Consider the following 16,524-nt stretch of genomic DNA (forward strand, 5'->3'; position numbering starts at 1 on the left):
GTTCATTCTTTTCCCATTTGTCTGCTTTCTTGTACTGCTTCTAATAATTGCAATGTAGTGATTCTTAGTTTAAGCTGAAGTTGAGCTTTACCATTATATTTCATTGCAGTGTTTTTGTATTGAATTTATTTGAGTTTCTGTCAAAACAAGAAGAGTAGTTTAATTGAAAGAAATTGCTGTTGCATAAGGAATATTTAAAATTATGTAATAAATCAATATAGCAGTTTGACAACTTTCCCTTGTATGGCCCCAGACTATTTCCACCACAGTACATATTCCATGATGTCCTATATGATGGTTCAATTTTTGATCTTAATATGTACATTGGACAGATTTTTTTTTATTATATGTGGAAAGGTGTTAGAATTTCTATGTCTCCTTGGACTCCAATGCAAAAAAAATCAAAAAAGCAAAACCCTAGTGTTCAAAAACCTAATGTTCAAGAGTTTGTGTTTGAGGGAGCTAATCCATAAGTACTCGGTTTTACTTTTGGACTGTAGTATTTGTGATACTCAGAAAGTTGCATAATGGCTTCAGTTCTTGTGTTCTACTTCTTGATTCCAAGGAGACTTTATCTAAGGTGTTTTGTTTGTGGTTTTTGTTTTTGTTTTGTTTTTTTTAAAATGCTTTGTTCTAGGCCCGTGGAATAAAAGATGCCACTGAAATTATATTTGAAATGTCAAAAGATGAAAGAAAAGATTTCTACAGGACAATAGCTTGGGGTCTGAATCGGCCTCTCTTTGCTGTCTATAGAAGAGTTCTTCGCATGTATGATGACAGAAACCATGTTGGAAAGTATGAAACCCTCTAATGCTGCATGGTTTTATTGGTATGATTAGGGTCATGTATTTATGCTTGACATGTTCTGTGTGAGACAGAAAATTTTAGCCAAACAGACCTAGATCTTGCTAATATGTCACCTCTGCTCAATTCTGTTAGATAATCCTTGGCAATAGTTGTGTTCAATTGATGGTATTCAATGATGGCTTTAAAAAACAGACAAACAAAAAACCCAAATCAAAGGTGAATAACAGCTTCTGATATGATGAGAGGACTTGGACACAAACATGGATCTGAGCTGAGATGTAACTTTTTGTAGAGCTGTGACCTGGAAGTAATTGATCTTCATGCCTTACGTATGCCCTTGCTTGCCATTCTTTAAAGCAGTGCCATCTGGTGCCATCCAGAAAAGATACTATATTTTAGTTTTTGAAGGTAGTTGAAAATTAAAAGTATCTTCTCAGTGCTGATACAGTTTTTTGATGGAAAGTCAGCTTTATGGTGATGGTGAACTGGGACAGTAAGGAAGAAGCTGGTTATTTGAAAGACTAATGCAGAAAATTCTAATTCTGTTCATAGGAGTAAGATCATGGAGAATGAGGAATTTTTCTGACAAATGAGAGGAATCTTATACCAGTTAACCTTAGAAATGCACTAATGAGAAAAATGGCATTTGTTTCTGATATTCTTCCAGAGTATTGAGTCAGATTGTTTCTTACAGCTGAAATTCCTTAATCTCTTGTTGTAAGAGACACATTTGTGTGCTGTGTAGTTAGTAAAATAAAAATATTTATGCTGTATGCTTTCTGTTTAAAATAATGTCTTTTTATTTGCCTGTTGCTTAGGTACACTCCTGAGGAAATTGAAAAACTTAAAGAGTAAGTTATCTTACAAAAAAGATATTCTTTGTTTATATTTAGGAGCTTGGTCAATTTTTAAAGATTTCCTTGTATGAAATCGCTGAAGAGTTACAAGTAAATTTGTCTGCTCCAACACTATCAAAAAATAGCAGTTACTATCTAAAGAAAAATGTGTGTTCAGGATCTAATAGTGTGCAATAAAGTTCTATAGCAAGGCTTCTGTTGTAACTAGGAATGTTTCAGATTTTTTACAAGCACAGTCAATATTTGTGTTTATGAGAAACAGAGCTTCCATTTCTTTACAAAATCTGAACAAAGGTTATTCCTAAAGGAAGTGGCAGGTCAAGACTAGGATCTCCCCTAGGAGGTATTATAGATACAGAAGTTATCAGTACAGCTCAAAAAGCCTAATTTTGAGTATGAACCTGATAGATCAAGGAGATAGGGCTGTGGACTTTATCTCCTCCTGCATATTTCCAGGGCTGTGCAGTTGGAAGAAACTGTTGGACTGAAGCAAGGAGGGAAGGGAATATATTGCATTGCATTGATGGATCTGTGTGGATCAGTTGAGCTGGTTTGTGTCATTCACAAGGTGCCTGTGGTTCCAGATGTGTCAGAACTAGTCATGGATCAACATTTTAAGCAGCCTGCTGTCATGTGAAGGAGGAAGATGATTGTTAAAGTGATGAATGTGATTATGTACTGTTTTTCTTAATTTAAATTGTAGGATGCCTGGGTTTTCATTGGGCATTGTTTAAATTTCTCAAGCGTTCTGTACACCACCTGAAAATCACTGAGGAATCTGTATAGAATGGAAATTGGCTGTTTATCTAAACATTCATATTGTGTTTAACGCACTCATTAAGCCTCAAAATCTTCCTGCAAGACAGATATTACACATTTTACAAGTATCTTGTGGCTTAGCTGGTCCAAAAGGACCAGAAACACATAGGAAAACGTAGCAGAAAATATTAATAGTAAAGTAGCAAAGTGATTTCCCTATTCTCTGTTTAAGCCTGTAAACTGCACATTCATCCTGTTTTTATTAGAGAATATTTGATATTTTGGTAATTTCCTAACTGGTCATAGTGCTAATGAGCACATTTCTCTTTAGGCTGAGAGTGAAGCACGGTAATGATTGGGCCACAATAGGAGCTGCCCTGGGGAGAAGTGCTTCATCTGTAAAGGATCGATGTAGGCTGATGAAGGATACCTGCAACACAGGTGAGGTAAATGCTGGTGTCAGAAATGGATATTCTGGTTAAAATTCTGTCCCTTGTGTTTAATGGTTATAAACCAAGATATCTGTGTCAAGAGAGACACAGGTGCACTTCAGAGGTGAAGTACTCTATTTTGTAATGTATATATTCAAGTATAAAGGAAAATTCAGTCAGACCTCATGTGAATAATGTCTACTAAATTGTTGCATGGTTAATGCATTCCAGCTAATACAGTTCAGATAGCTTGGATTAGTTTGCTTTGGTCACAGTTTAGACAAGTTCTGTGCGGCCTTATTCATCTGTGAGAGGAAAATAGAAATTCAGCAGCAGAACAATGGAATTGTTGATTTGTTAATCAAGAATGGATGTAATATAAATTATTAGTAATCAAGGACAGTTACATCTTCACAAGTTAATACTTGCATCTGGAATAAGGTGTTGGACATGGAAGTTAAATGTCGGCATATTACAGATCAGAACAGAGGGTATGTGCTGCTGGTTAAGTTGGAGGACTTCTCTCTCTTTCAGGAAAGTGGACAGAGAAAGAAGAAAAAAGACTGGCAGAAGTAGTGCATGAGCTGACAAGCACAGAGCCAGGTGACATTGTCACACAAGGTGTGTCATGGGCTGCTGTGGCAGAACGGGTCGGGACGCGCTCGGAGAAGCAGTGCCGCTCTAAATGGCTCAACTATCTCAACTGGAAACAAAGTGGGGGCACCGAGTGGACTAAGGAGGATGAAATAAATCTGATCTTGAGGTTCGTTATTTTAGTTACTTTTAAAGGTTTGTAATATGTGTTGCTGGCAGGATTCCATTGGGGTCCGTTTTGCTGGTTTCCTAGACACTGAAAATTCTAGAACCTTCCAAAAATCACTGCTGTGTTTACAGTTCCCAGAGATTTATTATTGAACATATTTTTTGTTTTTTGTTTTTTTAGTGAATGTTAGTGTTCGTGAAAGGTGTCAGATTGAAAACCCTGGAGACTGAAGTCTTCTTTATTCCACAGAAAAGGTACAGCACAGGCAGCAAACCGTGCAAGCTTCCCACACGTTGCCCCACCGATGCGCTTTAACCCTTAACTGGAGGGTAGCTCAGTCTCCCTGCCCGTTCAGTCCTTGGCCTCTCTGCTGAGATGACCAACAAGGGTCAAGTGTGGTGGTGGTTTCTGTGATGTGGACATCTTGTCTGCAAAGAGCTAAACTGAGACTGCAAATTAATTTCATGTAGGCCACCAAACACTGATTGGATATCAGCATCTCTGACTACATTTGAACTGGCAACCTGGTAGTGACTTTGGAAATCTTTTGCTCTCTCCAGTCCTCCTCCCATTTTGAATGCCTTTAACTCAGGCTTTTTAGCCAGTGGATTTTTATGGTTGGGTGGGAATAAAAAGCCAAGACATCCAGGGAACCTAACAATCACTTGCAAAGTAGTATTAACAAATTTACTGAAGCTGTTTGACATGAACTCAAAATGAGGAGCCTGATTCCACATTTCAGAATGTGCTGGGTATATATTTCTTAATATTTCTGGTTTGGTCTGTCCAGATAGCCTTTACTCATCCTACAGGGCTGGTTTTGGTAGTTTTTTTTTATTTTTACTTTCTTCTTTCTTTAGCTAGCAAGAGTACTCTTGCTTTGTTTGTGAAGAGGACTTTCCTTAACTTCCACAAAAATATTTTCCCCTCACTATTCACGTCTCTTTCATATGCTCCATGTACAGACAAGGGCAATTCAGAGATTTTTAGTGATTTCGAACAGATTCTGGTAGAGAAGACTGTCTCTTATCTGGAGAGCCTTGTGGGATTGATTTATGAGAAAATGTTTCATGCTATAGTTAACTTCATCTACTTTGGCTAAGAAGCATCTGAGAGAAGGCAAAAATCTGTGTTAAGGATGGATGGTTGTTAGAAGAAAACAAGTAAATATCATAACATGAAATTAATTAAGTGAATGTTCAGAGTGAATCTCAGGAAGTATTTCCTGCCTTGGAGATGTGTTTGGGGAATGCTTTTTCAAAAAGAAAAGATGCAAGTACCACCACTTGGAATGCTTCACGATAATCTGATCTAAGACCTAATGTATAAGTAAATAAGGAGAATAATCCTGCATGGCAAGGAGATGGACTGGATCATCTAACAGGTCTAGTCCATCTTCTGTTGTTTATGATTCTGCTTGACCTCTGGCAGCGTGGAGCCTTGGAAGCCTGTGTCGATTCCTGAGCTCTGGTGGGCTGGTCACTAGCATGTCGTTCTGCGCTGTTATGTGTGACACGGCCGGACATGTGCGACACCCCTGCTGGTCTGGAGGGCAGTTTCTAACAGGTCAATATTTTCTGTATCCTGCCAGGATAGCGGAACTTGAAGTTTCTGATGAAAATGACATCAACTGGGATTTACTGGCTGAAGGATGGAGTAGTGTCCGCTCCCCACAGTGGCTTCGGAGTAAATGGTGGACCATTAAAAGACAGATTGCGAACCACAAAGATGTTTCATTCCCTGGTAATGTACTGCTTGCACACATCTCTTCTGAAAGCTCCTTTCTCGTATGTCAAAGGAATAGGGCTGCATTTTGTTGTCTGCTTACAGCATTGCTGGCCAAAGAGCACGTTGCTCTTTTGCTGGAAGTTACTGGCCCCTTGGAACTGCTGACTGAATTGCTCCTACAAGCAGTCCTTAAGTGTTTCAGTCAAACAGGCCAAGCTGCTGTGTACAGCTAGACAGACTTTGCCATCCCTTCTAGCTTTGGCTAAAGTGAGAGCATGTATATAAGCAGCTCAGCTGGCAGATCTCAGATGATTCTGATCTTTGGAGGGCAGTGGCTTCTTCAGGTGGAAGAGGATATGTATCTGCAGCCTAACTATGGCCTCAGGGTAGATGTGTTGTCTTTACGATGTTAAAATGTAATCTCTGATGGGTGCTGAGCCTTAGCTGCAGACAGAAGGTTGATCTAGCTGCAGTGAGGAGGAGGGGAGAAGGAGGATATAAAGTTCCCCCAAATACATTTCATACCATTTTCCCATTCTGGCTTGGAGAAACTGGTGCCTAAGCCAAAGGGGTGTCTGTGACCTTCAGACCTCCCTTTGTCTGACTTGGAGAGGAAAAAAATCAGAGATTAGTCATGCCATACTTAATGAAAGATGTAATTTAATGCACACTTGTGCTGTGGTTGACAGTGTGGTTATATATTAGTCCTGCCTCAAGGCTGCAGCTGGGAAGAGAGACCCTGTTACCACACATTAATAAACAGTTGTTTCATCAAATAATTCATAATATAAATGCAGCACTGAATTAACAGGCTCTGCTCTCTTTTCCCTGACAAAGGGGAGATGTTTAGGCAGCCGGCTGTAATGAATTACAGAAAAGCTGAGGCCTCAGGTTTTGTAACCTGCTGTTACATCAGCCACTCTCTCAGTAGGGCCAAAGCAATTGTGGAGAAGGGTGGGTGGTTCTTTTGGAGCAATGGGCCTCTTCATGCACAGGTGAAGAATTGCGCTCTCTTGCTCCATGTTTTCAGTGACATTTCTGTCAAGCTCTTAAACAAATCTGCTTCCATGTTGTAGAAGATGAAGGATTTACTTCTGGTAGCAGCGTTACACAGCTAATAATACTGGCACTTGATTGTAGCTTGGGGATATACCATGCATCATTTTAGAGAGTTCCAAACTTTTAGGGGCTGTGTGTTCTTTTTTCCGCCCCTCAAGCATCAGGAAATGCCTGGGTTCCATAAGGAAATGTAGTTTATTGCTGTAGTTGACTATAAATGGTCTATGTATGTGCTAAATTTCTATTTTCTGTATCTCTGGAGATTGCTTAAGTTCCAAATTCTGTGGGATTTTGTTTGCTGTTTTTATCTTGGGTAAATCATCAGTTGCAGCACTTCAAATGTGCTTCTTCAACCTGCTCTAGCATGAGTCTTTTTTTCTCTCAGTGCTGATAAAGGGTCTCAAACAGCTCCATGAGAACCAAAAAAACAATCCAGGGCACCAGCTTCCAGAGAACAAATGTGGCAGTGGCTTAGCAAGCAGTAACTCCAGCCCAGGGGTGCAGCACGTGCAGATCCGGGTGGCTCGCTTGGAGGAGAGCACGGGCAGTGCCCCGAGCCCCATGGCAGCTCTGCAGATCCCGGTGCAGATCACCCATGTCTGTAAGTACTGAAACAAACCACTCACAAGGAACCTGAAGCCTGCTTGTGCTAAGGTGGTGAAAGAGGAGTGAGCATGTCCTAAAGAGTTGTATTGATTTTCCCCTGGTCATGCCATAACTTCAGGTGAAACATTTCTGTGTTCTGTTTACCTGTTTCTAACTTCGTTAGGCAAATGTAGATATTGTTGTGATGGTAGTTCCAAGAAGCTACAATTAGAGCACCTGGACACAGATGCTGTAGGTGTCTGTGTGTGTGCACAAAGGAGTTTGCCACATAAGCTGTTCTTTGTAAAGCCTTCAATGCACAAACCTCTTAATGAAGACGGAGTATGTATGTTTATTCCTTAAGTTGTTTCAGGTCGCTCTTGTGCAGAACAATGAACATCACGTACTAGATCTCCTTTTGTAAATTGTATAGACCACTGTCCCCAAGTTCTGATGCAGGACACTGAAGGGAAGGTGTGTTTTTTCCTAGTCCTTTATTATGCAGTTATTTCTAGGCACAAACACTCTGGAAAGCATTAGCTGCTAAGTCACACCGACATTCAGCCAGTGTTCTGCTAAACTGCTGTATTTTATTTTTAAGTTGGTGCTTCCCATGCTCTTAAGGATGAACTTTACTCATTATCTAACATTGATTACCAGGTCTACTCTGAGTGTAGTTCTTATTGCTTGATTTTGTAACTCATCTTTCTAAGTAATTCCAGTCACATGCAGCCTGTCATCTGCACTGTATATTATTTTGCATCATTTGTCATTTGTAAATTTTATTAGGAAAATTTAGTGCTTTTGTTTTGCTGATTACCAAATTAGTTACAGAATATTCTGAGTTGGAAGGGATCCATGTGGATCATTGAATGCCAGCTCTTAAATGAATGGCCTGTACAGGGGTTGGACCTATAGCCCTGGCATTATTAGCACCCTGCTCTGACCAACTGAGCTAAGTTGTCTACAAACTGATTCTTCAGACTATGCCTGAACAGGCTTTTGGCAAACAATTTTCTGTTTATAATTTTATTAGGTCAATCTATCTTAATCTGTTTATTAAGTGCTATCTTAATTTTATTTGGTTTATTTTCTAATTAGAATGACAGATGACACTAAGCCAAGAACTTTTGGTCTGTCATACTATGTCAGTAGTCTCAGACATTGAATGAAGTTTGATTGAAGCTGATGGGTTTTGATGAGCAGGGAGGATGGGCTGGGATCCTGGAACCTTCAGTCCTTTCTGAATTGAGTCCTGTAATAGTTGTTTTGTGACTTCACTTGCCCATGTTTGCCTAACAAGCCTTTTCCCCCATTTTAGTCTGCTTCTCTGAAGAATTTCTGGTTGTGTAATCACAGTGAATTTTGTATAGTGTGTTTCACAGTCCCATGAGAGCTGAAGCTATTAGCCACTTTCTGCTGTATTTGGTGGAAGGCTCAGGGTTTCAAAGGGGCAATTCCTGAGGTTTTATAATATAGTGGCTGGGTAAATGACAGGCCATGTTTTACAGCTCTGTGCTACCAAGTACCAGGAAACCTGCAGCAGGAAACTTTGAACATGCCACTACAGCAATAAAAGCTTCAAAAATGGAGCTTTTATCTTCTTAAGAGAGCAAAATTACTGTATTTTGCAGCCACAGAGTCTGAGATAGCAAAGTTTCCAGTGCTTGGGTCACTGTTACCATCTTGTAGATCTTTTCCCCTTTTGGTATTTAGGAAATTACGGGAAAGCCCCAGGCAGAGTATTAATCTGGTTTCCTGGAACTTGTGATTTTATTTTTTTTTCACAAGTAAATAGAAATCATAATTATGGTTATAAAGTTTGGAATACAAGTTGTTTGGACCTGGTGATCTTAAGATACCTGGTACATCAATTGTTTTCAGTGCTTCTCTTCACTGCTTTTAGAATTAGTGGAGCTAATCGTGTAAATAATTACATAGTTGTAGTAAAAATACTTACAGCTTTTATACTCTGTGGTCATAACATACAGGATAGGCAAATATCTTGGGAAGCATCTGATCTTTCATCAGGGGTGGACATACTGTGGAGGGCAGAAAAGATTAAAAATACAAAAAAAGAAGGAATGGTCTGTGGAAAACACAACAATATTAAGCCTGACACCGGTTTAAAACAAGCAGTACATGATCCAAAAGATATCATTACACCAAAGGGTGTCGTTACATTAGAACCTCTTGCAAATCTCATTACAAAAAGTAATTAGATCATGTCAGAAACTTTATTTGTCTGCTTTTATCTCTGTGTGCTAAACCCATACTTAGTTTCTTTTGCTCTTTTGGATTGTAGAATGCTCTCTTTAAATAGTATTGTATCTTGGGTACCAATTAGAGAACCTTGTCATTAGGATTGCAGCCAGTTTTCTTCTTCCTCTGAGGGGAATTAACAGTACCCTGCCATGTATTAATTATAGTATGTTATGCTCTCTGCAGGGCTGAACATTCTGGTTTACATACTTTCCTTTTTTTTTTTTTTCCTTCCTTTTTCAGCCTCAACCGATTCCCCTGCTGCTACTGTTGACTCTGAGACAGTAACACTGAACAGTGGAACACTACAGACCTTTGAGATTCTTCCAGTAAGTAACTGGTGTTTGTTACTGTGTTTTTTGCTTTTCAGCCCAGCTACTTTTTAGAGTATAGAACTGTGCATTTCAAAAAAAAAAAAAAAAAGGAATGTTTTCAGGCAGAAATAAAGAAATAAGAAGAGTTCTAAAACTTATTTCTGAAAGTGTAATCCATTAGGGCTGCTGAGTAAACTGTGAATTATAATTAAATGCTTTAAATTTTCTCTAATGCTATGAAGTTTTCCTTCATGCTTGGATTTTTTTCATTGTTGAAATCTGACATAAAGGAAACAGGAAAGCTCCCAGCAAGTAAAGATTGTCTCAGTTCCATTGTCCTGTAATTTATAGCGTAGTTTCCCTTCCATCTCAGTGTAAAATTTAGTTGAATTTGTTCCTTTTTTACTTGCTGTTGTACAGCGTAGTACAGACCTGCTGGGCTCCTGCCCTTAATACTTGCCTTGGTAGCCTAAGGCTACAGATGACTTTTTTTCTTCTTTTTGAGTGCAATGCAGCAGTCAGTGCAGAAGGGATTGGATTGGTGTGGTATTTTCCAGGGAGGACCAGTTAGGCTGGTCCATGTAAATCAAAATACTCCAGTATGTCCTAGGCAGTGTGTTTGGGTATTAAACCTGTGTTGTCTTTTTAGTCTTTCCACCTGCAGCCGACTGGGACACCAGGTACCTACTTACTGCAGACAAGCTCGAGCCAAGGCCTCCCTTTAACCCTGGCAACGAGTCCCACCATGACCCTGGCGGCTGCGGCAGCTCCGGCCTCCCCGGAGCAGATCATCGTTCACGCCTTATCTGTGAGAGCTCTGGGCTTTGGGCACTGGGGGAAGGGGAACATTGTAATGCAAGGCCCTGCACATGTATGTTACATTTGCAAAGCGGTTCTTGAGTCATAACAATGTTACTTTGTTTAAAATCCTGAAGACTGAGAATTTGGGGGTTTGTGTATTGTTTTGAAAAAGCAACCTCTGGTTGCTTCAGAACTTAGCTTAGTGAGCAAGTTCTGAACAGGATGTCTTCATTTAGTGGCTTGGTCCCCAGCAAAACCAGATCTTGTTGTTCTGTGATGTTTTCAGTTACTCTCACAAATAGATATTGGCCCACAACATTGGATAGTAGTGACAAGTATTGCTTTTTGTTAGAGGGAGGAAAGGAGTAGCAAACTGGAGACTGAATCACAAAAGTGATTAAAAATTCAGTGGAACGCCGACCTTTTGAATCTACAGTGATCCTCACCTGAATGGTTGCCTCTTTAATATTATTATGTATTTATTTGTGACTTAACACATGACACCACATTCAGTCTACAAAGTTATCCTTTAGGAACAGGAAAGGCCAACAGATGATCTGGGCTGATATACTGTGTATATAAAACTCTAAACTATACTTAGCAGTTGGAATCCTTTTGCTTGTATTTGCTTGAAAGATCTGTAGATAGTTACAGGAAAGTCTCTGACCTTTTTTGGGGTTTTGTTTGTCTCTTTTCTTGCAAATGCTGCTCACAGCCAGAGCATTTGTTAAACACAAGTGACAACGTCACAGTGCAGTGCCACACGCCGAGTGTGATAATCCGCACCGTTGCTGCCGAAGACATCTCCTCCTCTGTCACCCAGACAGAACTGACTGTGGATTCAGACATTCAGTCAGCTGACCTGACAGATCCTCCAGACACCCTAGGAACAAATACTTTCCCACATGATATCCATCAGTCCAAGCTGAGTGACGAAGAGCAATCAGCCTACAACGAAGATGATGCTTCCAAATTTAGCAGCAGGAATAGTAGAGAACTGATGGATGGAGTTATGGTAAGAACTGAGGAGGAGATTGCTGATGCTAGCCTGAAACAGAATGAGGATTCTCACTCTGATTTACCCAGCACTTACGTTACTGAGGTAAGGGAGGGCATGAAACTTGATATTTTCCCCATTTCTGCACGGAGAATGATTTCATTGAATGTGTGGCCTTTATGTTAAGCTATTCATCTGAAATATCTCAGCGATTTCATTTATATTGATAGCTGAAGGGAGAAGGATGGAGAGGGACTATTCATAAGAGTTGTGACATATAGTGACAGGACAAGGGGGAATGGCTTCAAACTGAAAGAATGTAGGTTTAGATGAGGTATTAGGAGAAAGTTCTTTCCTGTGAGAGTGGTGAGGCACTCAAACAAGTTGTCCAGAGAAGCTGTGGGCTGCCTCATCTCTGGAAATGTTCAAGGGCAGATTGGATGGGGCTTTGAGTGATCTTCAAGGTCCCTTCCCATACAAACAATTCTGTGATTATCACCATTCTACAAGTATTTGCTGAGATCCTCTATCCTTGAGCTTTGTTAGTGTTATGAATATGAAAGTAATAGCATTTAATTTGGTACTGAGGCTTATACTTGATTTTATCTGAAGCATTGAACACCTCACTAGCTGTGGAGTTGCTTCAGTATTCAGGGTACTTCTGCATGGTGACAGTGGAAAGCTGGAACATTGGTGACACTGAACAGTTGCCTTCAGGTGATTCCTGTTTGATGCTGTTGCTTTAAACTGGGCTGTTAATTGTCCAGCATACCTGCATCAATAGATAGATTGAGGTGAGGTGAGCTAGAGTGTTCAGGTTTTGCTTTATGAGTGTAATAACATCCTTCAAGATGTACCTCAGTTTCCAGTTTTGAGGACTTCCGTTAAACATACTATCATACTATGTTTGACTAAACATCCAGTCAAGTATCTTTTAAATGGGAATTTAAAGCATTAAGCTACTTCTCTTTCTGGCCTCAGATTTATTCATCTCCAACACATGAGATGCAGAAATGAGTTTTACTAAGTTCCTCAATCTTTCAGTTGTTGGAATTATGAAAATGACTAAGTCACAGAAAAAGAGATGCTAAAAAGAAGATAACGCTCTTTTGTGGATAGAAAATTCCTCTTCCTTCACAGGTTTGAATTTGGGAAAAGATGAGTTAGAGTGAAATACCCCTTCCTGTATTTTAGAACACTGTTCTCTACAGTAGCTGCATTTCTGCTTTGTCAGCCTTGAAAATCCATCATTAATATGCTTTGGTCTTTGAAGAAGCTTCTAATAGTGCATATCCATTTTGCTTTTACAAAAGGGAGAATGTTTGTACATCTCAAGTTTGCTACTACAGAAGCATCTGAATACACCCAAAGCTGGGGATTGTTCTTTTCTTTTCCTCTTTCTGTGTCATGGTTGACATACTTGTGATAAGATTTTCAACATTTGAGGCAGACCATCAGCTTTCTATTCTTATTTTATAACTTCAGCTTCTCAAGGTAGAATTAATAAACTTTTGATATTAACCTAGTTCCTAATTTAACTTTGTACAAATTGCTCATGACTAGCAGAATGTAAAACTAAACTTTTTTTTTTTCTATACAGAAAAACAAACTGAATTTGTAATTCTAATTTGCCTTACTTTTCAAGTCAGATTCAAGTTTGACGTGTACTTAAATTCTAGGAAATAGTGAACTGTCTGTGAGTAATTCTCAGTGAAAAGGTATCTAGAAAAACATGCCTAAATTTTGTTTTCTTTAAGTCAGTGTTATTTTTATGAGCTTGCCAGGGTTGTATTGTCACTGTGGGTGGGTAGTGGGAGGCAGGCAGTCATGCTGCAGGGTTGTATTATTTCTGGCTGGGAAAGGTGCCCATTTGCCACAATGGCTTCTTTAGTTTTTCACGCCTCCTCTTCCCAGTTTCAAGCCTTGCAGCCCAGTGCTGCTGGTGGACAGAGCTGTGTGCTCTGCTGAGAGCTGCTCCTGCAGGTCAGGCCCTTCTGGATGGGACTTAGTGCAGTTCATTGAGCTGCAGCACAGGTTGTCAGCTCCTCTTCAGCAGCATCAGGGAAGGGGTTTTCAGGCAGCTGCCTTTGCAAAAACACTGTGGAGTTATGTAGGGAGACAAGTTTTCCTACAAAAAACAAGGTAGAGGAACATCAGTATTTTCTTAAATATAGAGGGCTGTAACCTCTCAAAAACAATTCCTGCTCCCTCTGAAAACAGTGATAAATTCAGGTGCCTTCCATTGTGTCAGCAGCAGTTGCTAGCATTCTACATCAAGGATTCCTGATGTTTGACCAAACCTTACGCATGGTCCACACAAAAACTGGAATCCAAATATCTCTGCTGGTGCTGGCAGTACTGCATGGGATGACTTCATTGCATTTGTGGAACCAAAAGTGTGCCGTGACACTGAGTCAGCCAGATGTGTTGCTGCCATTCCAGTACCACAGGAGCCAGGGAAGAGGCAGCAGCAGCAGCAGTGGCAGGACTGGAAGAGAATGAGGGTATTGACAACTTGTACCTGGAAAGAATCAGTGTGTTGTCAATCCTCTGGTATCATGAGGTTCAGCAAGAAAAGTCTGGAGCCAACCTCCAGCCAGTGACAGACCAAGCAAGGCACAGCAAAAAGGGTCTTTTGAGCTCTATGTTCAGTGTCACTTAAAACTTAACAACAGAAATTGTGAAACTTAAGGTAAAGCTGTTTGGTTTGTGGAGGTAATGCTTCAGTTTCAGAACATCTAGACAGCAAGTAGTGGAAAAGCCTAATTTGTCTTCATAGACATAATATTTGACTTGCAAGGGAATGTTTTGCCACCACCTTGCAGTGTCTCTCTTCCTCTCCACCATTGCTCAACAAGGTAGAATTCTTCTCATCTTGTTTTTGGGTGCCTGCACTAAGATGAAATGTCCCTGTAAATGCTGAAATAAGCTATCTCAGGTGCTGACATTTTAATTTAATGAGGTAAAATTAATCCAGAGTGTATTACTGTGGAACATGGCTGAGCAATGCAGGTTTTTGTTTATGCTACCAGGAATACATTCTCATGGCCTGTTCTGTGTTGTGCAGGACCTGGGTTCCCCAACAATACAAGAACAAGTTGATCAACCTACAATAGACGATGAGACTGTGCTTATTGTTCCTTCTTCCCATGGTTTTATCCAGGCAACAGATGATATAGATAGTGAATCAGTCCTGCCCTTGACAACTCTCACAGGTATGACAGTCCCTTTCATTAAAGCAGTGTATAGAGCTTTCGAGTCTCTGCAGACAACACTTCAAAGATCCTTGCTTTCTCTTAAATAATTTTACATATCAGTGCTATGAAATTTCAAGTAACGTAACAAATACTCCTCCCCAGAGGAAGGATCTCCCTGTAGAGCCGTCAGAGGGTCAGCACTGATAGTGTAATACCCGATGGATGCAAATGTGAGTCACACCACTGCATCCATATTGGTCATCACTTGCCTTCTCTAAAGATACTCAATACCCACCTGGATGTGCTCCTGTGCTCCAGCTGAACCAGCTTTAGCAAGGGGTTGGACTAGAGGATCTCCAGAGGTCCCTGCCAACCCCAGCTATTCTGGGATGCTGTGAAACTAGAAATTGCAAACTGCCTAGTTTGAGCAACACTGCCTGTAATTGGTTAGAATTCCAGGCTACATTTCCTAAGTTTGTATTTTACATTTTGTTATAATGGCACAGCAATAGTTCTAATGCTTTTTGTCCCTTGGCAGATCCTATCTTACAACATCATGGAGATGGGTCACACATTATTGGCTCATCGTTGGGCAGTCCTGACTCGGAAGATTCAAAGGATGTTGAGGACTTAGTGAGCTGTCACTGAGAAGCAGCAATGGTGTCCATTTTCTATTGACCATGTTTGCATTGTGAAATTAGTTACAACTCTGTGCCACATTTCCAAAGAAAGCAGTCACGGTCTGTCTCTTTGAACAGGAGCTTCCAGTGTGAAATGACTACGGTGCACTTTCTCTGCTCAGGCTGTTTCCCTCATCTGGGAGGGAGGACTGAGCCGCCAGCCAAGGCCTGAGGTGCCACATCTCACTGGGGTGTTCCAGTGTTCTGAAGGGCCTCTGGTGCAGTGCTCACAGTGCTCAGACCCATCCAGTCACTTCTGATCTGACTTGTTACTGATGTGCTGAACTGCACACATGGAAAACTGGACAGAAGTCAAAGATTGTGGACTGTAGCCTCTTAGTGCCGCAGCAAGTATTAGTTTGCACAGGTTTCATGAAGAATGGGTGAGGATTTTTGCACTTACTGACTCTTGTAATACATGGAGTAAGAGACTGTTACATTTCAGGAAGGAGTGAGTTCCATCAAAGACTTCAGGGAGCATGGGCAGCATCATGAAGCAGTGGTGTGAATTCCCATCTCACCTGACTCATTAGTATGTCTGTGGCACAGGAAGAAGGCAGAAGCCTATGGGACTTGCCTGGTCTGCTTGTTCCTGAGAAGTCCGTTGCTGGCAATGGACAGAGCTCAGAAAGATCATTTGTGGAAAATCTTTTCCTGTTTTGTTTTTTTTTTCTTTTCTCTCATCACTACAGCAAGCTGAACAAAAAGGGAAGGGCTATGAGAAAGGGAAGCTACTGGGACCCACTGGCCTCCCCCCACAAGCTTGGAATTTCTTTGAGATTGTTGTGAGTAGATTGGAACGTTTGTCTCTCACTGTTTACCTGACACTACCAACCACCTCTCCAGATGTGATTTCTGCAGCAAGTTAATCAATGGGAATGGTGTGAAGGTGGCAAAGTCTTGGAGGAATAGCTCTGTGAGAGTCTGGACATAGGGCCCTGAGGCAAAGGAAGCCAATTAATTCCTATGTTGTTTGAAACAGACACTAGGCTGAACAGCAGCCTGTTAGCTAGGAATCAAGAGAAAAAGCTATAGAAACTAAAGACTTGTATAAATTATTTTATTTATTTCTGTAATTAGCTCTTCATAATCAAGAGTTGGTCTTTTTCAGTCTGTGGTTTTGTTAATGTGAAAAATAAGTTGTAGTTTTAAATGGTTGCCTAGGGAACAGAAATAATTGTATATTCAGTTTCAACAAAATAAAGAGTATTTGTCTTACTTGACTGTAAGATGCCATTTATTTATACTGCCACAGATCCTTTCAGTGCTGCAGTTTATTTGTAC

General features: G+C 40.4%; 1 protein-coding gene across 3 annotated transcripts in view; it reads left to right on the forward strand.

Moving 5' to 3' along the window:
- Positions 1–16,458, forward strand: part of DMTF1 (cyclin D binding myb like transcription factor 1) — a 28,690-nt gene extending 12,232 nt beyond the window's left edge. For 2 of the 3 annotated variants that reach the window (XM_005526037.2, XM_088055501.1), the window contains exons 7-17: positions 638–795; positions 1,626–1,658; positions 2,755–2,864; positions 3,389–3,617; positions 5,209–5,360; positions 6,790–7,005; positions 9,495–9,580; positions 10,215–10,373; positions 11,082–11,468; positions 14,431–14,578; positions 15,099–16,458. In XM_005526037.2, coding sequence (XP_005526094.1) covers positions 638–795; positions 1,626–1,658; positions 2,755–2,864; positions 3,389–3,617; positions 5,209–5,360; positions 6,790–7,005; positions 9,495–9,580; positions 10,215–10,373; positions 11,082–11,468; positions 14,431–14,578; positions 15,099–15,208 — 1,788 coding nt within the window. In that variant the 3' untranslated portion in view covers positions 15,209–16,458. The remainder of the gene's footprint in view (positions 1–637; positions 796–1,625; positions 1,659–2,754; positions 2,865–3,388; positions 3,618–5,208; positions 5,361–6,789; positions 7,006–9,494; positions 9,581–10,214; positions 10,374–11,081; positions 11,469–14,430; positions 14,579–15,098) is intronic. The other variant, XM_088055503.1, reaches the window with a different exon arrangement.
- Positions 16,459–16,524: the final 66 nt, after the last annotated feature.

This window comes from Pseudopodoces humilis, chromosome 5 (assembly GCF_049639895.1).
Source record: "Pseudopodoces humilis isolate 2021_Gansu_Grassland_sample_001 chromosome 5, ASM4963989v1, whole genome shotgun sequence".
NCBI lineage: Eukaryota > Metazoa > Chordata > Aves > Passeriformes > Paridae > Pseudopodoces > Pseudopodoces humilis.